At 47.5% G+C, this 27,520-nt stretch overlaps 2 protein-coding genes and 1 non-coding gene across 6 annotated transcripts in view; 2 read left to right on the top strand and 1 right to left on the bottom strand.

Annotated features, from left to right (window-relative positions):
• The first annotated feature begins 6,337 nt into the window (after nucleotides 1-6,337).
• LOC135399953 (uncharacterized) lies at nucleotides 6,338-9,001 on the top strand. The gene is made up of 2 exons (XM_064631690.1): nucleotides 6,338-6,697; nucleotides 6,753-9,001. Exons 1-2 carry the CDS (start codon nucleotides 6,493-6,495, stop codon nucleotides 8,741-8,743), a joined length of 2,196 nt encoding a protein of 731 aa, XP_064487760.1. The 5' UTR covers nucleotides 6,338-6,492; the 3' UTR covers nucleotides 8,744-9,001.
• A 15,780-nt stretch (nucleotides 9,002-24,781) lies between these two features.
• Trnat-agu (transfer RNA threonine (anticodon AGU)) lies at nucleotides 24,782-24,855 on the bottom strand. Its single transcript has one exon. It is a non-coding gene; the product is annotated as a tRNA-Thr (tRNA).
• A 1,422-nt stretch (nucleotides 24,856-26,277) lies between these two features.
• The window catches only part of LOC135401300 (p53 and DNA damage-regulated protein 1-like), a 189,210-nt gene continuing 187,967 nt past the window's right edge, over nucleotides 26,278-27,520 (top strand). For 2 of the 4 annotated variants that reach the window (XM_064633614.1, XM_064633617.1), the window contains exon 1: nucleotides 26,278-26,383. The gene's annotated coding sequence lies outside the window, so the exon portion shown is untranslated. The remainder of the gene's footprint in view (nucleotides 26,384-27,520) is intronic. The other 2 variants (XM_064633619.1, XM_064633616.1) reach the window with 2 other exon arrangements.

Here is a 27,520-nt window from a genome sequence, read left to right on the forward strand (position 1 = left end):
CTTTTCAGCGCAGTCAACTTTTGATCAGACACAAGCATGCATGATGACAATGAAAACATCGTAACCACCAGGTCTATCAACACAACCCCTTTATTTACATTGGTATAATGTATGTTTGTATCTATGCAGGTGTTGGAAGGTGGGTGCAGGAGAACACTTTCCTCTTTATCTCGGGGCTTTGGGGGAATGGCCCCCCCCTTTTCGTACATAAGGATTATTCGCAAATCCAAACAAACATCGCGATGCTAACCACACTTGTGCATAATGCAGAGTCAACAGCTTGTGGCAAGGCAGACACCCCCGCAGCACAAGTGGGACAGTCGAAACACTCTTTATCTTTATTTCTTCTAAGCGCCGCTAGGGTGCCTCTCTTGCCACTTCGCAGGTCGGAGGCGCGTTACCTCTGCTTAGAGGAGTACAGAGGGCCTTCCAAAAAAATTTCAGATTAAGACATCTGATGAAAGTGTGTGTGCCATTATACCGAATAGCGCGAAAGGTTTTGATGTGTGCAATTTGTTTCCCAGAAAAAAACTCACATAAACATAGCTCCGCGCCTTCACCCTTAACTCGCCACTCCAGCTATAACGAGGATGAGGAGGTATGATGGCACGTCACCGATGACGGCATAAGGAGACTCGTTCTGGTTTGCCGGTCAGTGGGGGTCAGCGCCTTGTCCCTTTGCCGCCGTAAACCTGTTTTGCCAGTTCTCCCGGAGAATTGGGGATAGAAGGAGCAGCCAAAGCATTACCGAGCAAGGAGAAAGGCTTTATCAGAACCCCGAACAGCCGAGTAGCAGACGACAGCGGAGTAGCAGACAACATTTCTTTAGGCCAATCAGCGAGCGTTCTCCTTATAGCGTCAGCGCGAGGTTCCAGGCAGATCACAGGCTGGTACTGCTCTTCACCACCGTTGCGCACGGTCGCTTTTTGCGGCGTATTTTAAATTCAATTTCTGCGATAATTATGACTCCGTGGTGTAAATTACTCCACATGGCGCATCTTACTGGCCTACGTAACAGTTTTATAGGAAGAAAACTGGGTGTTAAAAATGACTTCTGTGCTACTTTAGAGCTGTACACAGCCAGTACATTGAGTGTCTTGCAAAGCTTGAACAACAACTTCATTTTGCTTGCAAAGCCTGCATGGGGCTAATGCTGTGCCAAAAAATATCTTTCAGCACTCGCTAGAAGTGTGGGAAGCTTGCCTTACTCCTTGTATTGTGTACCGCTGTTGAGCACATAAAGAAACAAACTGCAGCGAAGTGCTAGCCTTACACTTTTTTCAAGAACGCAGAATAAACATTGTACAATTCAGTTCCGTTCCACAAGCAATATCCCATGTGATTCAAAGAAAGCAAAAGCCAAACTTTTTGATAGGCCTGTTTTTTAAAACCTGTGGTGAAAAAAAAAGGGGGGGGGGGTTACATTTGCACACAAAAATTCGTGAGGGAAAAAAATGTTGACATGAAGAGTAGGTGGCTTTTACGCAGTTTCGTAAATGGCAACTCTTAAATGATTTTTCTGTTGTACACGGAAGGGTCCCTTCAAGTATGCACAGTACCTAGGCATGTGTCTGTAAGTACGTGCGGTCCCATTGGCTGCTAGCGTGTCACTGTGAGGAAGGAATGCGCCGGAGCGTGTTCCGTAAACTTTTGTCCAGCACTGTACATTTATGGATAGTGAGAAAGCAACACTGTATGTGTATGGTAGCACAGAGGAAGTACTGTTCTCCCACTCTCCAGGTTTTCATGAATGAGCACAAGATGTCTGAGAACGTCCTGAACTGGACTGCCCTTTGCACATGCAAAAGCTTTCCTATATAGCCTGAATGTTCTATCGCGTAAGTTATTGTCCTGACCTCGCCAGAAGTTCTGTTAAGCGGGCCCACATTTCTGTGACAGCAGAAAGGTACCTGTAAAAGTCATACCAGTGCACAGTGGATGTTGGCAAACTTGCAATGTGCTTCCTGATTCTGGCAAGATGATGTTCCTTTTACTTGCCAGCGTCGGAGTTCAATTCGGGGAAATAAAAATTTGATAGAATTATTTGTAGCACATGGCCAAATCTCCTTGGAGGTAAATGCCTTCGTCGTAAGCTTTCCCGCAGCATGTTTCTTCTTCTTCTTCTTTTTTTTTTTTTGGCATGGTTACTGAGACTTCCTAAGTGACTGAGACACTCTGTACATGCTCACACATTCTTCACTAATTTTACATGGTATCCTGCGCATGTACAATCGGTGTCAACTGTTGCAGTTTCTATCATGTCATTCCATTTTTCTCGGACAGGGAGACCATGCAATTCAGTATTTCGAAACGAGCATAATCGCCGAGGTTGATGAGACAAGTGGGAGGACACAAATGAGGTTTCGCATGCACCTGCAGATCGGAATTATCTCATGTTTTGTTGCACCTAGCTCGTGCGTGATCACAGCAACCACTTCCTCCGATAATGATTATAACCCAAATGTTGCCATACCAGCACTGGGCAGCTGTTTTGGACCTATACGCTGCGACAGTTTGTTTCTGCGCAGGGCAGAAGAAAAGTTTGGAGAAACCATATGACGATGTTTCTGTCCACTCGCAAGGCAGCAATTAGGTGGCATCCGTATACCAGCATGGGTCCACAGAACTACTATGTGCACCTCACCTGGGAATGTTGCCTCCTTGTTTATTAGGGGGAACCAACGAGGTCGCTTCACGGGCAATAGATGAAAGAGGGAAACTGGGGAACTGTGCAGATGGCTGAGCTACGTGCATTGCGTATGGGACATCTTTAGCAATGGTGCTGACGAATAAGGCCGAAACAGCTGTCTAGCAGCATGGCAATGTCCGAGTTATAAACTCATGCAATACGTGCAGCCAAAGAGCTTCATCTTCGGCGACATTTTCCCTTGGATAAAGATGTTTACCATCACTCTCTTGTATCTACAACCCTGACCTGTACCAGTAAGTTCCCCAGAAATCGACCTCTGGGGTGGGGGGTATATGCACCTTTATACATGTTTGTGGGTATATGCATTGGTAGGCGGGTTGTATTGGGCAGTCTCAGAAATTTGGGGGTGCGGGGTTTGCAAAATACCGGCGGATTCTGCACTATCCCTGTGCTATGGCTGTACGTGTTTGCGCAGCGTACCTTGTGCAGTTTCGGGTTCCTGGGGGTATGCATTGGATAGGGATACAGCTTGGACTTTGCATTGAACTGGCTTGTGTGGCGAATCTGTAATTTCGTGCGGAAACGACGTCTGTGGCCTCACTTCCGTGTCTAGCGCCTCACACGTTCCGATAGGCAAGGTGCTTTGTGATCGCTACGTGTTTAAAATTTGTCTCCCAGTAGCTTCTGGGACAGTATTGGTGGCTGTTGCACTGTGGTGAAGGGCTGACTATTCCCTTCAGGACTACAAAGCCAGGTATTGGCAAGCGACGGTAGTGCTGCATATGAATGCATGGACGAACATGAAACCCACAACATCAAAAACGAATTTTTGACATTCAGATTACATTCAGATTTTAACACTTTTTTTTTTTTTTTCAGCTGCAGCTGAAAATCGCTGCTTACACACGTGATGCACGCTTGAAGTTTGCTTGTTGCAGCCGTTATACTCAATGTTACATTACATGCGTGCTTACCGTCGGTAAATTAGCTTATGTACACGCACAGCAAAACAGAGTCTATTAGTCAGGTTCTGACAGTCGCGCTTTCTAGAGATTTCTCTAGAACCAGGCACATCCACCTCCAGCGCACATAGCGTGCTTCGTCTGCTAGCGTACACACGGAAGTTGAACATTTTCCCGTGATTCTTAGAAAGTACCGGCCACCTAATAGGAGTCCGCGAAGACATCCTTAATTCTGAACGCATTCGTTGATGGTCTAACAGAGTTCCAACCAGGGATGTAGCCAGACCTGCAAAGGTATAGGGGGTTGTTCGATGCGACCCCCCCCCCCCCCGATCCTGGGCGCGCTCACAGAGACATACCCGTACATACAGCGAGATGAGAGGTGACAATATAGAATATTTGAACGTTTAATAATGCGATTACATGTGGGGTGTCATGACGGGTGAGGTTCATGGTACGTACTGGCATAGCTGGTACGTAAGTTCAGCCAAGTGTAAAAAAGGTCATACACGCTCACCAGGTGAAACATGTTTGCAGTTACATGTGGTTTACGAAACAATTTCTGCTTGAAACCACTTTGTACGTAGATGGTTTAAAGTGGAAATTGTTTCATAAACCATTTCGAATTGCAGACATTTTTCACCTGGGATTGTATCCATGTTGAAGTATCACTAATTAGGGAGTAAAGTGAGAAAATCGTGTGTCCGTCCGTCCGTCCGTAGCGGTTTCCTGTAAAGCATGCTCTCGCTGCACTGGAATGATGTAAACAGGAGAAGCAACCGAGCAGTATGCCGTGCGTATCGAAATGCAACAAAACGCTGCTGTTTTCTACATCGGACACGAAAGCAATGTAGCCTATTGTTGGGAAGCATATATCCAAAGATGCTGTCCTGGGCTTGTGAACTACAGACGACTGCTTCGAAAAGGGTTTACGCCGGCCGGCTACGTGCTTCGACGGCAACGTCCGCTGTATCAACGCTGTAGCTGTATGGTGAATTCGCGTGGTCATTCCGTGGCAACACATCCTATCGCTTGGAAATTGCTAATCTGTCCCGCGCTGGATCACGTGACCGTTGCCACCACAACATGAGTGCCAGGAATGTAGCGGTTTTTGTCGCTTGGATCACGCATGGGGCATCGCAGTGCTCGTGTTTAGGTTGCGTCGTCTGCTAACCAATGGGCGCGTTGAGCAGGCTCCCGAGCGTCCTTTCCCGTGTTCTCATGGGAACGAGCCTTGGTGTCTCCACCTAACGGTGTTTGTGAGGCTATTCGGAAGCTGATGAGTGCTCCGCACGCGCTCGACATATTGAGCTTTCTGCTGTCGTCTGCATTCTGTACACATGGCGAAGGCGGGAGAGTTGAAACCGTCAATCAAGCCCGACGAACGGTGTGTACACCGGAACATGCGTCACGGGCCGAAAGTGGTACCGCTTTTCCCTGGCGTGAGACAAGGAGTGCGCTGGGTCAGCAGTGTTTGGCAGGGTGCACCCGGGAACGCGCAGCGGAAGCGGATGTGACGACAGTCACGACACCGTACAGTTAGGCAACGCGCTGCCCGGCGAGATCGAAACCGGGCGAAACAAGGTGCTAGCTGGCAGATTCATGGCGCTAGAAAAACGGGGCGCGAGTGTTTCAGGCGGGCGTCTTCAGACTCCACTCACTTAACGTGACACAAACGCCACTCGCGCACCCGGGAGTGTGAGACCGTGTGTGAGACTCCGAGCCGCTTTTCACGCTCCCGTTTAATTTCGGTGCATGGAAGCAGACGATAAGCACCCAGGTGCTTGAGATTTTCCGTGACGTACTTCCTGTTGAGCGGCGGCAGAACGACGTTCGAAGTGTGGGCTGGAAAGAAAAGCACGGATTTTTCTATGTTACCCAGTGCCCCGATTTAAGTAAACTGTAATATTTTTATAACTGTTATCATGCTTTTCTTTTTTAGTGGACAACTTCCACACTGATATCGGCGCTTATTCGCGGGAAATGCAGTGCTCTAATGCAGACACCTTCACGCCATGCAGCCGTCTTCGCAGTAAATAGCTCCTACCGTGTCTGTTACAAAATCCCCATATTTGCCAACTAAGCCAACGTACCCTCCGTCTGTGCTTATGTCGTCTTTCAGACATATGTCCGGCACAGTTCCCTTAGAAGTCGGCCCAGGACGCACATTTTCCCAGGGCGTCAGTCGTGACGTTGCCCACCTCTGTGAGGCCGACAACGGCGAGCCCATTCAGCCATGCCTTTCAGCACTACCGCCACCACCACCGTCTGTGCACTGCACGAACAGACAACAGGAAGCGGCATCAGCGAGCGAGCAGTGTAGTGCTCCAAAGATGCTTTTCACGGTATAATGGCCGCTCCGGGTGTCCTATACTCCCGATTTGAGTGCGCCGAAAGAGGGGCGCCTTCCTAACGCACCCATTGGGTGTCCGCCAATCGCGGCCGTGCTTTCAGCGGCCGCAGCTATGGAATCGAGCCACCATGAGCCACTGGTAGCCACAGAAAGCCGCGCATGAAATCGTCTGCGACGATTCGCTATAGCAGACGGCACGTGTTCGTGGGCTCAATCTTGATCTGCGCATAGCGATCGTCATAGCTATTTTTCAAAATTTACGCGCTCATTCCGTCACGCGCATTGGCCGTCGACCGGGGAGCACGAGCGTTTAGCAAGCGTTACGGGATAGCGCTAAGTTCAAAATCTAGCCCCGTAGCTCGTAAACGCTGATCAGATCCGCGTTCATAGCGCGTGCCTTCAGGAAAGCGTGCAAGGGCTTGCGAGACAACGCGCAAAGCTGTTCCTTGGAAGGGAAAAAACGAACCATCCTGTCTGCTTATCCAAGTGCACCAGAACAGCAACACCTCCTGGCTGAAAAATTATCCATGGGGAAGCGGAATAGAGACGTCCTCGTCTTCAAGAAGCGCTACTATCCGAAGGCCCAAAAGAAGAGAAGGATAAACCCAAATACGGGAACGCCATCGGAGAGCCAGTTACAACCTCAGAGGCAACCGGAGTCCAGAACTACCTCTCTAGATTCCGAAGGCGCAGTCTCTCCTGCGGTCGTACCATCTCAGCTAATTACAACTGGTAAGTCGAGACGTGTCTCTCCGAACTTGTATGTAAGATTTCGATTGATGTGCAGGTCCCTTTGAGCCTCGGTCTCACAAATGGTTTCGCGCTACTTGGGAGAGAAGACGGAATTTCTCGCCGTTCCAGAAAAGCAACATTGTCTTGTTAGTCATGGTGGCAGCCGGGTTGTTCCTGACTGGTGTCACCGCGTACTTTGTCGACACAATACGGGGCAGGATTCACCAGGCGTACGCGTGCCGTTCGCCCGTTTGCAGAGAGCTGGAAGAAAGAGCGCAGATGTTCGCGGGTAAGACAGACCCATGTGACGATTTCTTCGCATACGTCTGTCACAAGTGGATTAATGGCTCGAACGCTGCGGAAGGCTTCATTGAGGAGCACAACGTTCGGGCAAAGGCAGAGCTGAAGCAACGCTTCTTCTCCCACAAGTTCTACGGGACGAGCGAAACCTTGCTGCAAGAATCCATGATCATGTTCTTCCAGAGCTGTTACACGTTCAGGTCCTCTACAAATGTCGGAGACTCCATGAGAATAATGAGCAGGAGGTTCTTCAGCTGGATATTTCACACCACGAAGCTGTGGCTTCACGGTGGGCTCTCGCTAGAAGATCTGTATCCCAAGATGACTCTATTTTCCTTAAGGATGAATTATACTACCGTCCTCCGTGTCTCTCTCTCCGCGTCAACGTGTACGATTGCACCAGGTATGTCGTTTCGGTCCAAGACGTCTCTCATGTCTGAAAAAGAACGATACCTGCTGCTGGAAAAATTGATCTGGAGCGTGCAAAGGGAAATTTCGACCCAGCCGTTTGTCGAGGCAGTACTACAGATAGACTCCGCGATCCATAAGCTAGAAGCAGTTCAAAGCCAGACAGTCGAGAACTTCCCACGTGTACGAGATCTAAACCTGTTGAACTACTCGGGATGGGTTGAGGCTTTCACAGCCGACCTTCTGGAAGGCTATGGTGGTGGAGGAACCCAGGTGGATGTTGACAAGATCGACGTCAGTGTCGTCAACAGAGGAACAATCGAGTCAATGATGGCAGTCTTGGAAAGTGCTCCTGCAGTGATCCGCACCCTTTATGTCGCTGTTGTTGCCGTATACCCTCACTTCGACATGCTGTTCGGAAGCTCGCGTTTCATGAGTCCCACAATGTTCTGCACCATGCTCACATCACAGCTGTTCACCACGGCATACATCGACTTCGTCGTCAAGAACCAGGAACCAAAAGTGCGAGGTGACATCATCACGCTGTTCGAAGGTGCAAAGGCCGCTTTCTTGCGATATATAAAAAATATTTCCGAAGATGCCGTACCATGCGCTCGCCGGTTTTCCCTACGGACGTTCACCAGGCGACTCAGGCCGCAGTCGTTCAGCAAGGGCCTTGTATCTGAAGATTTTCTAGCCAACGTGTTCAGGCTGCATATATGGCAAGTGGCGCAGGAAGCCAACCTTAGCGCAATTACCCGCTCGAAGAGCCGTGAACCGTTCTGGGCGCGTTTGGAGTGGGAAGGGCACTTGGGGTTCGTCCCTGCCAGCCACGCCTTTGTCATTGCCACCCAGAACATGATTCCCGAGGTCTTCATCGAAGAACGGCTATACATGAATGTCGGGTTGATGGGCGTAGCAATGCAACAGGGCATTCTGAGTGCCTGCTTTCCATCGGTCATGCTGGACAATCCCAAGGGGAAGATAAGGGACGAACTTTCTTGTTATAGTTCGCAGCATGGTACGTTGACGGCCAACGCCTCAGCTGGCGCGTCGCGGGACATCTTCAAGAGGGTCACTGCGCTTCGTCTCGCGTACAACCAGAGCAGAGATGCGCCGTTGGCGGAGGATGAGCGGCTCGCTGCAGACCAGTTGTTCTTCCTGCGGTCCTGCTTGATGCATTGTCATCGTGATTGGGACCCCGACGGGGAGGAAGGTGTTCTGCCTCCACGATTGAGGTGTCACATTCCGCTTATGAACACTCCGGAATTCCACCAAGCCTACGGTTGCCGTGAAGGCTCTCCGATGCGTGCCGTAAAGCCGTGCCCCAAAGCTTGACTGCGGTGGTGGTCTCTTAACGCTGGATAATAATTGCGAGCTTAGCCATGAATAGGAGTGGGTATGTTGATACTACTGCCGTGGTCACACTACACAGTGACCCTCTGAGAACTGATCAATGTCCATAATGTCTGCAGATTCACGTGAACGCTTATGGTTTGTGTCGGTAATGTGTCTGCTTTGTCGGTTAACTTCAAATCTGATATTATGGTATAACATTCGTATAAATAAAATGTCGGTAACGCAGACCAAAGCTGACGACCACGTGGGTTCCCGATTTTCTGGAGTGACGGAGTGCGGCTGAAATTGTGCACGCTTATGGTTTTGTAAGACCGATTGCGCGAGAGAAAAAGCGGCAAGGCAGGCTCTGCAGATTATGCGGCATTCCCGTGTCTGCGTGCAATACATACCATCATAGTGCGGGTGGCTCTTGCGAAGACTTCGTTGCGGTTGGCCGGGCGCGGATAATCGCTTTGGCGGCACTTTGCTGCGTTTTGAACAGGGGTGGGCAACAACTCGTAATATTTTGTCAAGTACAAAATACTTGCTAGAAATGAACATTATTATGCAAATATTAAGACTGGACGTGCCGAAAAATTATCGGCCCGGCCCATCTCTAGAACGCAATTGAGGAAGGAATTGTAGGTTTGTACTTCCCATCCCATGTAGGATCATCGTATATACTGAACCGTGACGAAGTGGTGTTGGCCGCGTTGTTCCTTGTCATGCTGAGAACAACTCACGTAGACAAAGCAGAAACGTACACAATTTGTGCGCGACCTGCGACATTCTCCAGTGACGATTTATTTAGGCGAATAGCAGGTACAATGGTTGCAATCAAACGTTCGTGCGACACAGACTTGGGGGTGGGTGGGTGGGTGGGGGGGATTAAAGGTAAAATGCATCTGTGACCCCGGGCGGATCCAGGGTCCGAGTGTGTGTGTGGGGGGGGGGGGGGGAGGTGTGGTCATGGGACTGGGACAGCATCGCAGCCTAGGGTCAATTGAATCTCTATGTAGCGACAGAAATTGAGGGGAATGACATCTGAACCCCTCCCCCCCCCCCTAGATCCGCCCCGACACTGGACAGGTATGACCCCTCAATACGTACTCCCTCTGAATGAAGCTCCAATAAAATGTCAGTGTATGGTTTTGGCTGACGTTCTAGTGCTTAGATCGGAAGGCGTCCTGCATCGCGACGAGAGAAACCGGGGGGGGGGGGGGGGGGGTCGCGACGAGGTCTTCTATCAGGGGAGGCACAGTGTAGGCATTCCCCAGTTATAGTTCGCGCGCGGGTTTCACCGCTGCGAAAATAGTGTCGCCGATAGCATTTCCCGCCAAATTCCGGCTCTATGCTTTTCATTGCCTACGGTCCCTCACGTGATCTTTCTCGATCATGATTGGCTGAGGCTCATTTAACCGGTGGGTTCGAATGCCGGTGCCGGCTGTGCTGTCTGGGGTTTTTCCTGGGTTTTCCTCAGACGCTTTCAGACACATGTCGGCACAGTTCCCTTAGAAGTCGGCCCAGGACGCAAACTCCCCAGGGCGTCAGTCGTGACGTTGCCCACATATACGAGGCCGACAACGGCGAGCTCTTTCACCACCACCACCCCTCGAGGCGCCGACCCGTCTGATCGTTGTGCAGTAGTACTATTGTACCCTTAGTCTTGAAGACTCGACGTCCATGTCTCCTAGAGGGATTACCGGTGACACACTCTTTCTAGCGACCTGGGAGCTCTGGTGCCGTATGCTGAAGTGCTATAGCAGCTTTCAAAAAAACTTTTCAAAGTCACGTGACTGTACTTCGCGAGTTCACCTCTGTGTGTTATCGTGAGGCCATACCTGCTTCAAACTGTCTGACCTCACCCTTCTAACGAGGCTACACGGATACAAATAATCTCGCTACACGATCACGACAGAAAGCGTCACAATACGAACCAAAGCGGAGCATATATAGAGGCCGTACATGAAAATGCTTGGAGGAACGGCAAGAAACGTCCCTGATCATTCCTGTCAAGCGAAGCGTGCATCAGCCAGAGCGACTCAGGGGTTCCCCTGGCGAGGTAGCAACATTTCAGGTGGGGTCTCCATCCTCCCCTTTTCTTTGGAGAGGGATTAAAAGTCTGCAGGGGGAACGGGGAGAGAACCTGTTGCTTTCCGGGCTACTAAGAAGACAGAAAAAAAAAAAAAAAAAGAGACAGAAAGAAAAATACAGTAGAAAAGAAAATGCCAGTGAAACGGGTGCTGGCAGACTCCGTGACGCCCTTGAATAATACAAGGAGAGGTAAAAAAAGAAGCGCTCTGTCTGCGGGCACTGCGGCTTGATAACGAAGCCACGCCGTGTTTTCTTATTTGTTACGTCTTGTGTCTTGGCAGGAGGGAAAACGTCATCAGGACAGGAACTGTTAAAGTAGATTGCAGGTTGGGGCGACGCAAAGACGTAAAACCAGCAAAGACTCGTCACCAACCGGCCCACTATGTTCTTCAGTTTTCTGTTAAAGTAGAACTTTATCACATGACCGAACCGTTTTCCCTCCCGATTTGTTGAAAATGAGACGGATCCGCCTATTTTGGGCACTTTGCGTTTGGCGTAATATGCTCAAAAGAGGCGTACGCTGCCGTTCTCAAGAAATCGGGAAACAGAATAACGATATCATTCTCCATGAACATCTCCATTTTTTTCCTTTTACAAATCAATCAATCAATCTATGAAGGATGGCTCCGGGCGGTGTTGTGTGCGCTGGAATATTCTGGGGAATGTCGCTCGTGTGAATGCACGGTAATAGACCTCTACCGAAGAAACGTCACTGTGACGTAATCATGACGTTGGTATAGACATAGCGAAACAGAAACAGCGCGGACGGTTTCACAAAGCCGTATTCCTTCACGAAGGTCAAGGGCCCTTTCTTTGTATTAGTGATACACACGAATGAGGTTACGTTTTTAGTCGCTTTGGTGTCTTCATTCGCGTCCCCAGAAGGGTCTCCACCCAAGTGTTTGTTGCATCGACTCGAAAGCCAACGTCCTAATCTTGTGCAGAATGTGGTTTGTTATTACGACTTAGTTGGCGCTTACTTTGTATAGAGAAATCACGTGCACTCCAAGAGAAACTCCTGCCCTTCAGGCTCCTGAAGATGGAAAAGCCGGATAGCATTCTTTAGAAAGGCCTACGGAAAAGATCGGGTTACTGGTAGAATGGAGCAGAACAAGGCCATACAACTAATAATATGCATGAATTAATTGCATAAGAACATTACAATATGAACACACACACACATAATGAGACGATGATGAGATGGGGCTGATGCCGGCCAGCAAGCTGGGCGCTGCCCCAGTGCCCAGTGGCTTTCTTGTGACGTATTGATTTTTTTGCTATAGTAGTTCCAGTCTACCAAGTTGGTGGCGCTGTTGTACCATCTGACGTCATTTGTTTGTAAACAGGGAGAGGTCTATTATCACCCGTGATTTGTGTAAAACGTGGGTTGTATACACCTTTTTGTGACAGTTAACGAAACTACACAAGTGTCACGAAAAAGACGTACGCCTCACGTTTTCAACAATCCAGGGGATAGAAAACGAGGGTTTGCTAGGAGGCCGTTAGGCGGTGAAGTGTACTCGTTTATTAAAGCGGTCAGGAAGCTATTGCTTGAGACGCTGTCACAAGCTTTGGCCATCTTGTGTCCTTGCGCAAGTTCCCTCTTTCTGGCGTTGCGTCTCTCGCTTCCCAGTTCCTGTATAAAAGCATTTATAACCACCGCCCTGTTTCGAAATGTGAGCTCAACTGTGACGGGTGACGAAGGGATGAACGCACTTATATTAGACATCATTGCCGTGCAGACGGGCACGGCGGTCATGCGTGAGCTGTCGTCTGTTTAGAAAATCGGTAGCAGAATACGTCATCAGCGAGACGCGACGCTCAGCGGACATATCATTCCACATGAATAATTGAAAAGTGGATACATTATTCATGCGCTCGACGGTCTGGCTGCTGGTTCGGCGGGATCTGGCCCTGTAAAACGTGGTGCAGTGGGTGCCTTCCTGATGGCAAGATTTGGCATCGGTAGCTTGCGGTAACTTCTGTAATTCGAAGCATTCTGCAACAATGTGTCTTCGGATGCACTGTGGAAGAGTTCGTTTCGGTAAACGTGATTGATACGCGCAATCTAATTCCGTTTCTTCCAAATTGCCAAGAGGAATCTAATCCCTTATTTACGAATTATTCAGCCGCACTCTCAGAAAAAATGGTGCAGCAGTTACACCTTTTAGGAGGTAATAGTTGTCGCATATGTTGTGCCTAAAAGGTTGCAAAGTTCTACCTGCCACCTCACTCTCAAAACAGAACTTAACCGCATAGCACGTCGTTCGCCAACCATTGCCAGGAATGATAGGTTTATCGCTTCTGATTCGGTGAGTGAGGGGGGCGTACGCCTTTTTGTAGCAATTTGGATATACGATAATTGCTTTTACACCCTTTATCAGACGCTATGTTGGCCTAGGTGGTAACTATATAGAAGTTACCACCTTTCCCCACACCATTTTTTCTCGGAGTGCAGGGGTCTTTCGTGAAACACGGAATGGTTGGTTGGCCTCCCGAAAGTCACAGTTATGGGGCTAGTCTCAAAGTCTCGAAATATAAACACTTCTTATTAAGAGCGAGAACTTTCATCAAATAATCGAAAGAGAAACGTTATATCGGGAAACCCCTGATCCATGAAACAGATACTTGTTCCGCTGGCATTACTGTCTCTTTTTTTCTGAAGTTAAATATTTCTTTTTGTAATAATAAGTGGCCGTCTCCTTCTTTATTTCCTTTTTTTTTCTGTCGCAGTGGTTTCTGGGAAGGATTTATGGGGTTCCAGGCCCAGAACGTACAAACAAAAGCGGATACCAAATAGTGAGAAGAGACGGGCGAAATAGAAATACACTGCTATCTACAACTACAACTCACTCGGCACTTATACATATTTATGTCCCAGATGTTTGTCTTCTACGTGGCACAAGATGTCGGACGATAGCCGTGCACGTGGGCCCCTCACTTGGACGTAATTTTGTGAACATTTAAAAATGGAATGTCGCTGCTGACTATGTTACGTCTAACTTTTACGACACGCTAATCGCGCCTTCCCTTAAGTTCATCTTGAAACGATCATGCCTTGCATAGCCGGCCGCCTTCCGTATACGGCCTTACTGTCGCCAAGCGTGCCTTCATTTCCGGTTGTCGACAATATAGTCCGCAATAACGGATATTTTGGGCCTGCTCGAGCCGAGCAAAGGCCATCATGCCGGAGTGTAAAATAACGTGGTACCACGTTTACGGCTTGAAACTACGCGGTGCGCCTTTTCGTTTTTGCTTCGTGCGAAAAGTCGTCTGAGATGCAATAAAAGAAGGAGCACGTGACTGTGTGTGCATCTGGTGCCCGCGGCATCTTCACACACACACACACACACACACAAAAGGACATTGTGCCAATCGCGTTTATATGCGGTAGCTTTTTGGGTCTTACGTATCGGCCTCACGATTGATTTCTGCAAGTTTCCTTCGGTTAGCACGTCTCTCAGTCCTGTACGATTGGGAACTGTACCTCCAAAGAATCGTAAATCCTATAGCCACGCGTTTAAGGTGATGACTGTTCCAAGAACTAAGAAATGAGAAACAAAATCGTGAGCTGGGGCATACACATAAATTCTTGACCAGCCTACTGGAGGACGTGCAAAGTTACACGGTTGTCGGAGACCAATCAGTACTACAATAAGTTCTATAGATACCACACTAAATCAATGAAGGATTTAACTTGACACCGTCACACTGTCGTTTAATGACCCAGAACGCATTATAAGTACGACGATCTTGTCAGACACGGCCTACCGGCTGCTGCTGTCGTCTCCAGACCTCTTATTCATAACAGTGCATCACTTGCTATAACCATCAATAGCAATTGTGGCAGGTCCTACTGAAGTTCACTTGCAGAGTTCACAAGCCTCAGGAGTTCCAACCGACCGCGACGAGGGCGCTGCAGTTCTATCTCTTTCTCCCGAAAACCTTGCCTGCACGAAGCCTTGCCCTGCGATTCAAACTAGAAAGCCCCCTGAAATGCAAGACATATAAATCTTCCACGACGTCTCATCAGCACTTTTAACCCCCCCTTTGACCGCATGCAGTGCTGCAACGGTTCAACCAGACGCTGCTGATGACTTTTTTTTTTCTTCTTTCTGGGGTCCAGTGATCCGGAACAGGCAAGCGAAATGTGAGGCACCCCCATGGCCATCACAGAGCTGAGACGTCCGCAGCTTCCCCTGTCTCTGTCTAGCCTTGACACAGTGAGAGCTGACAACGATACTTTTTTTTCAAGAAAGAGCCTGTGTCTCGGTTCTCTTGATGCACTGCTTGCTTGCTTGCTTCCTTGTCTATTCACTGCACGAACTTTTCTCCCCCCTCTCTTGTTCCTTCCCTTTTGCTGCAAATCCGTAACTGCCCCCCTTCCCTCTTGCTTGCCCCAAGCTGTCTGTTTTTCTTACTCGATAATTTTCTTGCCCCAAGCTTCCCCAGGCGTCCGCAGCGGGGCGCCACCCTTTCTTGTTTTGTTGTTTGCGGATCGTTAGCTTTGGCTTGAAAGCGTCTCCCCCTCCCCCCAACTCCACCGCAAACCTCGACATTTCAGTCGATACAATTTTTCTTACCTTTGTGTATTTGCTTTCGACGAATGCGTTTTTTTTTTTTTCGTTCCTTCTAGCCCTCCCCCTTCTACCCTCTTTCTGTTTGCAATCTTTATAGTATACGTTTCTTTTCATGGGCGCTTTGTGCCTGTTTCGTGTCTTCACAATTACGGCTTGTATTCACCGTCCCGTTGTGATGTCAGGGGTATTTTTATTTTTTTGTGAATACGTAACTGGAAAGAGCAACAACGTTATTGTGATGTTGATGATAATGCTTCGAAGCGTTTCAGCGCTACAGTTTCATCACACAGTGTTTCATCGCCATACTCTGCCCCATTGCCCGTAGAAATTTGGTGAAATAAGGTACTGAGCCTTACTGTGAGGACTACACTGTCCAGAAAGGTTGAAGGTTGTGCATTTAGTGCAGAGCATTGGTCGGATGGAGTTCACGGTGGAATAAGCAATTTTGCCACAGTTGAGGCCGAGAGCTAGTCTAGTTGATTTAGAGACTCTGTGGGTGTCGATCTGAAAGGTTGGCAATGCGGACGATGGGGGAGGATATGTTCCAATAAGTGGAAATATGTGTCTTGGTGCAGTCATATTACGCAAACTTCACCTCTGCTACCCAGACCACCTTGCCGATACCGTTAAGGCGCATTAATACTTCGTAGTCCTATTTCATTCAGTCAATCAGTCATTTCGTATTAACGCAGTTAGAGGTGCACCAACTTGGGGTCATGGGGTCGACATCACGGTAAAAGCGCTAAAAAAACGTGAAAACAAAAACGCAGCACTAAGAAGTGTGCTCGTCCTTTTTTTTTTTCACGCCCTGTTTTTTTTTAAAGTTTTTACCCTTATCATGACCTACCGAAAGGCTCAGCGGGGTGTCTTACCTGAGGGTCACGTCTGCAATACACCCAAGTCCAAGTAGACATCATTAATGTTTTAAGAGCTGGGATTTGGTTGGAGCCTTGCACGCTTTGGTCTTTGTAAACCATGCTGGGGATATCGGGGTGGGGTGCAGAAAGTATCTTTTACAAATTTAGATTGCTAAATCTTCCATCCCCACCAACAAACTTCATATCGCCTATTCAGAGTGGAGACTTGGTTACGGGGCATACCCTCATTGGCTGCTTGCCATGCACAAATTAGCTCCAATAGAATCCTTTCAAGGAGCCCTTCCTTGAACTGCTTGAAAGAGGTACATTCAATCTCTCTCTCGTTCCAGATGCCATTTATCTCGCCAAAATGACCACATCGACCCCTCTCGTTTTAGAAAGGCTTCATCATCCGTCGTCTTCGACCAATTGTTCGCTGCACGAATATAAAAAAAGCGTCACTTCTAAACGCCAATCTCGCCACACATGTGTGAAGCATGCCTGCAGAAATACACGCTGTGTGGATGGAGCTCCAAAGCCGTTTAATCTTTTCAAATGACCCGCGTTCCCGAAGCATGTTCTGGCAATGCACGAAAAGTTTGTCAAAGGGACAACAAACTGCGGGGTTCCCCCGCCTCCCCCAACGCAAGCATAAGAAATGCCGTAGGGGGCGCCACTTTTCACGTGGTGCATTCATGTGTAAGTGGAACCTTACTGCATGCGTGCGGCGTTTCACAATCGACAAAATAGATGCTTAGTAACTGCACTAAGGAAATTTCGGGGCCACCTATATATATATTCGATCGCTGAGTCACGGCGCTGGTCGGGGGAGAGGGGGGGGGGGAGGGGGCTTATTCTACGCGGTTCAACCCCCCCTGTGGTACATGAAAGGCTTTTTCTACCTTTAGGAGGGTAGTTTGGTCTGTCACCTTAGAGCCGATTTCGACGTCTCCCCACAGGTGGACACCTCTTTATCAGAGGATAGGTAACACGTCCGCGCTAAAAGGAAAAAAAAAAAAGGTAATTGTAAGATTGAAATAAACGGCACTCGTCGAAGCAGCCAGGCAGCGCGTGGGATCGAACCACTCACCTCGCGATCGCCGGTCGAGTGCGCTCACTACTACGCTACGCTGACAAGACTTGCCTGCGTATAGCCTATGTGTTGTTCAGTTTCCCGCCGCTGTCTGGCTGTTTCGACGAGCGCCACGTTTTCAAATTTCCGTGTTCTTAGGTGCTTTGAGACTTGTGTTGTGTTCGTCTGTATGCGTGTTCCAACGTCAGAACAGTTACTATTTCCACTAGACCTGTGCGCCGCCGTCGCTGGTGCCAACCCCACGCCTTGATGAGCTTAATCCTGCTTAATCCAGTTGGAGGGCTCTGCATACTAAAGTAAACTAGTAAGTTAATCAATTTGGAGGGTTATGTTCTCGTGGCAGCGTGTCAAAAGAGAAGACGAAGAGGTAAAAAAAAAAAAGATAGCAAACTACACGCGTTTATGCGCTTGGTGTCTCCTCGCAAATAACCAGGCGATTGCTGCGTACATACCATGTGAGATGCCGTTCGCCCGCCGCAATGGTGTGGCCGTGTGGCATAGGCTAGCATTTGCATGCTCGCGCAGCCGACGACGCCGACCCAAAACCCAGCCTGACGCCGCCGCCGGTCAAAGTGCCATCGGCGCTCAGGTCTACTTTCCACCATGAGTAAAGTTAGTCCTTTTGGAAACTACCGATCCACTGACACGACCGTTAGTCCCTTTCGCGACTAAATGCGCTGCACCCGAGCAGCACATCTTGGCCCAATATTGGTCCAAGATTGGACCAATATTAGGCCGGTATGGCCCCATTGGGCACATATGGCCGGTATTGGGCACATCTGTGCCCTGTGCTGTCCCAATATTGGTCCAAGATTGGACCAATATTAGGCAGGTATGGCCACATTGGGCACATATGGCCACATATGGCCGGTATTGGACACATCTTGGCCCAAGATTGGACCAATATTAGGCAGGCATGGCCACATTGGGCACATATGGCCACATATGGCCGGTATTGGGCACATCTTGGCCCAAGATTGGACCCATATTAGGTCGGTATGGCCACATTGGGCACATATGGCCGGTATTAGGCACATCTTGGACCAATTGGACCAATATTAGGCCGGTATGGCCAATATTGAGCCAAGATGTTGTGCTGCTTAGGTAAGTTCATGCGAAGCTTAGGGACTGTTTGTAGCGCTGATGAATAAATTTCAGGGTTTCAGGGATGAATAAATTTCAGGCGACAAAAATGGGGAGTGATTGCTGTCTGTAGGGGAAGCTGCATGTAATTACTCCCGGGGATGCCACGATATTCCACCGTTTAAAATCCCAGACTTCTAAATTAAAGCTTTAATGTGACGTATGGAGGAATAATACATGTTACTGACAAACCTCGCAGTATTGCGTGATTTTGACGTCAGTAAAAGTCATTGTCATGAATAAAAACCAGGTTTTTGGCGACCCCTAGGTTTAGAATGGCGGTCACATCAGAGCAACAAAAATTATTAGACTTTGGTTCGGTTAGGTTAGTTTTCAGAGGTTAGGTTAGTTTAGGTGTTCTTTGACAGTCCACCACGCCGTTGGGGTGCTCCCCACAGTTGGGCACGCAGGCAACGCTACGCTAGCGCCGTTTGGGATTTTTAGCATATGGGATTCTAAACGGTGGATTCTTAAGGGTTGCAATTCGGGATACCACCGACCGAACTACCCCCATAAAGGCAGAAAAAGCCTTTCATACCATACGGGGCAGTTGAGCCACATTTACTCCCCAGCTTACTGTGTTTGTTTTTTTTTTTTCTTCTTCTGGTGCGTAAACGGAGGAGATACAGTTCGCAATGTCGAACTTTCTTGGCATCATCTCTAGACGGGGAAACCTAATCGAGGCAGGTACAAAATAAATGGAGCAGTTGACATGCCGGTAGACCACCTGACCTGATTGAGCTTTACGCAATTGGCCTGTTGATTTGGTTATCGTGATTTATCAAGATGAAGAACGTTCGATGAAGCGTCTGAAGACTATAGTATGGGTTTTACAACTCTTCTAGTAACAGAGACATGGCCACAGAATATAAACGGACGTCTTTGTATTTTCTTTCTTCTTTTTTTCTTTTTTTTTTCCTTTTTCATTTGCTCGGATACGTTTTCTCTTCTGTTAGCATTTCCGGTTTCACCCTAGTGCGCTTCCGTCACGCTTCAGTTCTACTTTTCGGTGGCACCAAAAACGTTGCGTTGTGTTGCGAAGACGAGCAGCAGTAATGTATAAGTTGTACGATCATCATCAGTATCGTACCCAAGATCCTATATGCTTTTCGGTCGTTTTATCGGGACCTTAGTCGTTGTTGTGGACTTTCACGGCCACCTGGTATTTAGTTTTTATTTAATTTTTTTCGCGAATTGCGTTTTTCTTTCTTCCTTTCTTTCTTTTTTTTTTTTTTTTAAGTAGACGTAACAGCTCGATTTGTTACGTCTGGTGTGGTCTGATTGAAGAGCAAATAAAATGGAGAGTGCTGCTCGTTCTCGATACTCGATAGCATGTTTTATTTCTTTATTTTGTAAGAATGAATTTGTATTGTTTGTTTCGTATATTCGATTATCCTTTCATTAACAATAAGGTTACTAAGGTTATTGTTGACAGGTAAGGTGGGGCACAGAAAGTAAGCCACACTGTGCAGATGAAATGAACGAGCTGTCTTGAGTGACGGTTTCTAAGGAAGACAAGTGGCGTAGAAGTGTCAGACTGTTGTGAAAGAGGGGAAAAAATGAAGAAATACAGGTCGTGACGACACAATGAACAGATATATATATATATATATAATAGGCAGTAGGTGCACATGAAAAGACGTCCCGTGATGGGAATAATAACTATGACATACTGTGTTAGATTGTGTGAGCAGTCGGCACGTGTTGCGTGGATTCATTGGACACAGACGTCAGGTGATACGCGTAATGAGTCCGTAATATTTCAGAGGTCCCGTGAAGCTTTGTTCTTTCCCTGGGGTTGCAGAAGTGCGCAGGTGTGCAGCAGATTTTCATTGGAAGCGGCGTTGGACTCGATACAATTAATCATTGCCTCCATGGTTGTGCACAAAGTTGTCCCATTGTTTCGAGATATAAAAATTTCATGGGAAAAAAATGAGTTACAGCATCGCACCGGCGAGACTACAGAGCCATCGAGTCACCAAATTCTAACAATTGCTGCTGCTCTGATGTGGTCGCCATCAGGCTAAGCCTAACGGTCGCCAAAAACCTGGTTTTTATTCACGGCAATAACTTCTACTGGCGTCAAAATCACGCAGTACTGCGTGGTTTGTCAGTAATATGTATTATTCAACACTATCATCCCGTCATTCTTCATATTAAAGCTTTAATTTAGAAATCTGGGATTTTGAATATCTGGAATTTTAAACAGTGGATTCTTAACGGTGGCATCCCCAACAGTTATATCATGAATTATAATCTTTTATAGAATTACCTGATATTATATCTAATTATCTAACAACTGATAGTCTCTAATCTTCTTATGCCTCGCGCACAGCGGGGTATTCTCGTCTGCAGCTCGCCGCACGCGTGTATCAGCAGCACCCGTTATATTCCTTCCCATCCGTCGCTGAGACAAAAAACAGCGCAAGTATTCTCGTATTCGAGAATGCTGTACAGTTTGCGCGCGTATATATCCTATATTTACGAATCCTAGAAGTCTTGCTCAGTTCCGCTTCGTCCAAAACTCGTGCGCTTCCTTTTTCTGACGCGGGGTAACGCAAGGACGAACGGGCCTCACTTCCTAGAAAGTTCTAGAATAGGCCACCAGGTGCTGCTTTCTGGAGGGACGGTTCTGGGTTATATACTTCTCCCCACGACATAGCATATTTACGCTCACGGGATTTGCTCGTGTGTCACCCGACACCTTACACATTCTTCTCTCCTTTCTTTCTTTTTTTGAGGAAGGATGCAACTTAGGGGGTTTCGTCATAGGACGAAAGGCATGCGTTGTTGCTGAGGTTGAGAATTGGTGACACAATTAGGGTAATGTGCCTTTTGGGCAATGTACCCAACGCACCTGCCCTGTGTTTCGGGTGCGGAAAAGGACAAAGATGTGCAACAGAGAGCATACCGCTTACCAGTACCATAATTGGATACTCGATGGGAAAGTACTGGACAAGGGGACCCTATACTCAGGATGAGTAGGAATTAGGGCTACAAACCCTGGGACCCATATTCGCGCAGAAAGCACGAGCGCGGCGCGCAATCCTCGTGCCCAGATAGTTTTCAATCTCGCGAGTCAGCAAAGCCCCTTTCCTCGGCTGCCTGTCCGTGACGTCACATCATCCACCCAATAGGGCGTGCGCCTTCCCTTCTTCTCACAGGAAATCTCACAGAGCGCTTCTCACAGGAAATATATCCGTATCACGCGGCAAGAAAATAATATACGTTCGATGTGCGTTCAATTTATGTACATCACCATGTACTCCTCTACATGTACTACAACGTAGAGTTTGAGATGTACCAAGCATCAACCAAAATAGGGGGGCTCCCGTATACCTTAGTAACGAGGCTTTGGTTCTCTGTGTATCGTTACGCAGAACAAGTGGCATTCCTGCAAAGAATGCGAGCATCAGAGTTGCAAGTGTCATTTGAGTTGAATTGAGCTGAAAGTAATATGGAGATAGTGGATTTCTTTGTTTATTCATCTTTCTAATACCAGTTGACTTACATCACACCTCAAGTAAGCAACCTGCTGTAAGTAACCGAACAGAGAAAGGCAGATATCAATATATAAAATAAAAAAAAGAAACACTACGCGTCAAAAGATGAGAACTAACAAGAAAAAGAAAAGTGAAACAACTAAACAACAACAACAAACAACAACAACTAAACAAGAAAAGTGGGGTAGAGGGTTGCCTTACCAGGAGTTCCTTTCATAGTTCTCCCCCTTGCACAACCTCTATATGCCCTGCCGCAACTGCTATTCGTCGCATATATCGAAGAGGGGTTAGAACGGCACTAAAGGGTTTTTCATTATTATTTTGCACATCGAGCCTCGTCATTGCTTTGGTTGGGGACACTGCCGATTTTCTCGCGAGCCTTTCTTCTTACCTGCACATGAACTCTTCTATCAGCACTCTATACAACAATGCTAGAAAAAGTAATAATAATAATAGAGGAAGACGGGAGTGGAGAAAGGGAAACAACAGACAAAGGGGGGGGGGGGCTGACATAATAACGATGTTTCAAAGGCCGAACACTAAAGCTGTTTCCTTTGCTCTCTTTTGGGCATGCTCGTCTTGGTGAGTCACGCTTAGACGCGCACATGCATCATGAGGATCACAGAAGACATAGCGAGCTCCTCGCCACTCGCGGTAAACTTAATTTCGCTCACTTTCCCTTCCCCAAGGTTGTTTTGCGTGCTGTAAATGAGTCGTACTCCCCTGCTGTTTACAAAGCTTCTCTTCAGCCGGGATACTGGGAAGCAGTATGTCACTTTGAAACGGAGAGAAAGCTCAACTTTTAGTGTTCCCAGAACCGCTTGCTTCTCTTTCGGCATCGGGTTGTGTAAAGCAACACCAAAGGTCGCGCTCTTGTTTGTATGTGTGTGTGTTTGAGTGTTTTTTCTGCGCGCCAGCTGGAAGTTTGCGACGTTGTTTATGGTTTCGTAACGCATCCGCAAATGGAAGGAGTTCGAGGCAAAAGGCTGAAGAGCTGACTGACCTTGTTTTCCTAACTCCGTTTTTTTTTTTTTTTTTTTCGGAATGGGATGCCAGTTTCGTGTGATTTCTTTTTCTGCTGCTTGAAAGCACTCTGGGGCATAGCTGTTGACGTAATGAGCTCAGAAGGAAGTACATAGTCATCTGTTTCCGCACGCGAATTAGACTAATGCCCCTACGAAACGGGCGCGAAAAATGACATTAAGTGCTTAGTGCCTTAAGTCTTAATGTCATTCGCGCGGTGCCACGTGAAGGTATTTAATGACATTCGTTCGAACGGCAGTTTCTGCTGAATGAGACCGCGACAACACATTCGCCTACTCAAGCTCCCGTTGTCTGTGCAGAGTAACAGTTTTATTCTTAATTGGATAAAATCACTTTGTTCCGTGCAGGACAAGATTATTTCATAATTTGAGGTTACACGAGTACTCTTTGATGAAGAAAAAGCTGAAGTTCTTTAAAATTTTCACCGACAACAGCAAATGAACGCATGACGGCGCCAATGGGCGGCATCGACATCATGGTGTTTAATGTCTTTACAAACTGACGTGTGGCACGACCTTGCCATTCGGGAATCTAATCTCTAAACTCCTCAAAGTGGTAACTTAAAAACAAACGAGGGAATGCTGAACACAGATTCAGATTTTCCCTCGATTCTTCCTTTTCTTTTCTTTTTTTGTAGTACATGCATACTGTTATTGGGCATGTCTACTTTCCGAAATACATAAATGTAATGCAATTATGATCTAATGAAGAAGTATAGCAACCATAACCGGGTAAAGCATACCCTGAGGCGACGCCTATCGTAATCGCAAGTAAAGTATCAAGTAGTTGAAAATTAGGGGAAGAGGAAGCATCTGGCATGCAGTGGTGCGCTACATACCATACAGCTAAAGTCCGGAAAGTTTTAAGTTCCTCACCAGAACGTTTGTAAATACAGAAGGCGTGGTCCTGCATAAATTCCCAGGATCAGGGTAGGAAACAGCTTATGGCCTCGCTGCTGGCAACTGTGAGTATAGTCTCTGCGCGAGCATAGCTCAGTGTGAGCTCCAGAATCCACGTTTTGAAACAAAATAGAAGGGGTACTCCCAATTCACGCACGGAGCCACTGGCAGGGACGTTGGCGTTAGCGGAGAAACCCCTACTTTCAGAAATCGAAGTGAGACTGGCTAAGAGCAGGACTCAGCCAAATGAAGGGTCGTGAGATTGGAGATACGATGAGTATACCGAGCACACCTTGAGGTGCTGTCACGAGCAGTGAAACAATTTTGCCCAGTTCAAGTCACCGCCTGGCGTGTGAGCATATTCGTCAGCACAATACGACTAAATGCATCAAAAACTTGGCACAGCAGCCCATATCCCATAACATGATCCAGAAAATTCAAGTCATCGACTGTATGATGAATGGTACTGAAGGCCCTCGGCATACCTTACACGTACATTAAAGAAAAGTGAACAGTAAGACGGTTTCATGCAAGAAGACATTGCACACAGATTGTGTACCAGATGTCGCTTTAACCCACAAAGTATGTGCAAGAACGTGGCAAACCACTTCGCCTTACCGATAGCTTTTGTTCGTATCGTTTGCCTTCAGTAGGAGGCCACAGTAAACCAAGCAATTGTTTATCGTGGCACGACTGATAACTCTTCCGTACCAATCGCTGGAGCGCTGTACTCTCCCTTGAGTTTGAAATAAAAATGTAACGTCGTTGAAATCTGACTCACTTGTCAACAAAGCCCTCGGGGGAGGTATATAAACAACCCACATAAGGCACCGGTGGGATTCGAACCCACGATCTCCTGTTTACTAGACAGGCGCTTTAACCAACTAAGCCACGGCGCCACGCGACTGACGACATAAGGTCAACGCACAAATCGGCACATCACTACACACACACACACACACACACACAAAATAATAGTAATAAAACGTTTCGAATTTTCTTGAAATGTCTGAAGGAAACGACCATAAACAAATGGGGAGCAAATGGTACTTTTCTTTACTTTGATTCCGTGTTAGCACCGAGGTGCAAATGTGTCTATGAAGTATGAACGACGCAGAGGGTACAGCTGTTTTTACTGTCCGTTCACCCATTTGATCGCATTGGGCAAACGTAAACGTGACGAAACCAGAAGTGAAGGTAGTGTTAGTTGGTGCGTAACTGTGCTTAGCGGGGCGCAAAAGTACAGTAAACGTAACGGCTGTGTACCTGGGCAAGGCCGTACGAGGCAAAGACCTCGACCCTTGTGCGCGAGCGAGTATACCCTTGTACTGAGTTTGAACCTATCTTTCCATGTTACACAGTGGGAGCGTTACATGATGCTCCTGTTTACGTCCCACAGCTGCTCTAACCGGATATGGGAAGCGCGCAACCATGTATACATATGTGGGAGACCTTTCAGTCTTCATCAAGGATAAAATTTCAACGACCTCTCGACTCTTGCATTTGCTCCATGCACAGCGAACTATTCATTCCATATGAGTTGAGACGCTTGTGTTGACGCATGCATGAAAGTGTTTTTCACGCAGTACGTGTACGTGGCTCGCATTTCTGCGAGTTCTCTCCAAGCGTCTTGCGCAAGGCTTCGCATCCGTTTCAGTTTCAAAGGCCCTCGCGTTATCGACTTATTTATCGGTACAGCAAGAAGTAACAAGGAACAAGTGTGTGTAATACAAATTGTTGACGTGTTTATGTCTGGTTGCTTCGTGGTCTTAAAAAAAAATATATATTCGACCATGAGAATAGGTCTGTAGAAGTTTTCACAAAATGATCCAGGAACTTCAGGATATGTCATCAAGACATCAAGAAATGTTGGGGCACCCGAAGTCGAAGCGACTTTTGTCCGGTTGCTTTTACAAGTTGTCTTCTTGCACCGTCGTCGGCATAGCATGCGATATTACGACGTTTCTTCCTTTTATTTGACAGTTAATCTCTGAATGCCCGCCCTGCGAAAAAAAGAAAGAAAGAAAAAAAACATAAAAGGGCAAAAAAAAAAAAAAATAGAAAATAGAATGCCTCATGCCCCAATCAGTGGTCTTATCAGTGTGACGCTTCCTTTCGCACACGTCCAAGGGAGCGAAAAGGACGTTGAATCACGCCTATGCACTGTTTCAGTGCATTGTGCTGATTGGATAACTTGGGTTTTCCACCGTGGCTGTTAGTCATTCAAGTGTTTTTCTTACTCTTGTCGCAAATCTGTGAAACACCGCTATCTTATCAGTCTTTGGGAAGCTTTGCCGCGTTTTTGGAACCGGTGAAGGCGTTTCTGTCGGTTTCTGTGTGTTCCTCTTACAAACCGAACAATATCCTGGGTTGTTAACCGTGGCGAATCGTTAGGGTACAGTATGCAGCGGTTGCTTCAAAAAACAGGTGGGCAGTCCAGTGTGTTCTTTGTCGTTCCACCTAATGCAAGGTTGTTGCGTTCCTTTAGCATTAGCAAGACCATAGCTCAACTGCGAAGGGCACATGGTGTACGATGTTTGAGAACTCAGGACCGGGCTACTTTGTTCACCGCAATGCGCTACCGATGGCAACACCAAGATATTTACGTACTTTGCCCCCTTGAGAAATGAATGCTTTAATGGAAGTGTCAACCTACGTGTTGTTTCCTTGGCGTTTTCATGGTGTTTCCTTGGATGGAGGGTGGGAGGCACAAACGACGCGTTAGACCTTTACAGCCCTTTTGCCATTAACGCCTCATTGATTGCCTTGCGTACGACTTCCGCTATGCCCAGAATTTTCGCCTTGTTTGTTCCTCTTACATCTCTCACACGGTTCGATCATTAACGCCGAGCAGTATACTAAAGCAGAGGAACGTCGATCACCTTTTCTGCATTTCTACGCCGGATTCCAATCAATCCCGCGCTCTTACAAGTGCCGAACCTAATATGCAGCTCAATACGAGCGCTTAATTCCCGACATAACGAATGGATGAAAACAAATCACTCAGTATTCAACACCTCCATTGTGTGTTTGCGCGCGCGCGTTGCTCTCCGTGTCCGGTTCTTAATGGGCCATACGTCCTTTGTGCGATCAGCGAGTCTCACCTGTGCGTGTGCTCCAACTAATTTCTCAAACCTACTTTTTGTAACAACCGATGAAAGAAGGAGCTAACAACACCACCAGCAGTGGCGCGTGCAACCAGACACTCGTATTATGCAGTCAGCGTGTGATTCACGCGTACGCGCGTTCGCGCAATCTTTCAAGCGCAGGCATCGACAGGCGTAGACCTGCGTTCTCTAATTCAATCCGCACGAACCACGTCTCGTGACTACAGGCAGGACCGGTTGGACGGCAAAATCTCACGCCACGTAATTTCGTGACCAGAATCGGACAAATTGCGCCGGCCGTTCCGGCTTTCTTTACGTCCGAGACGTCGTCAAAGTCTGCAATGCAGACAAGGATCTAGCGGCTATAAAAAGTTCGGAATGACGTAGCGCATGATCTTTCGCTTTTGTGTGCAGCATATGTATATGCGGGCTCCGTTAGACGGCGCTACGGTTCTTG

The sequence above is a fragment of the Ornithodoros turicata genome, chromosome 7 (genome assembly GCF_037126465.1).
Source record: "Ornithodoros turicata isolate Travis chromosome 7, ASM3712646v1, whole genome shotgun sequence".
Taxonomy (NCBI): Eukaryota; Metazoa; Arthropoda; class Arachnida; order Ixodida; family Argasidae; genus Ornithodoros; species Ornithodoros turicata.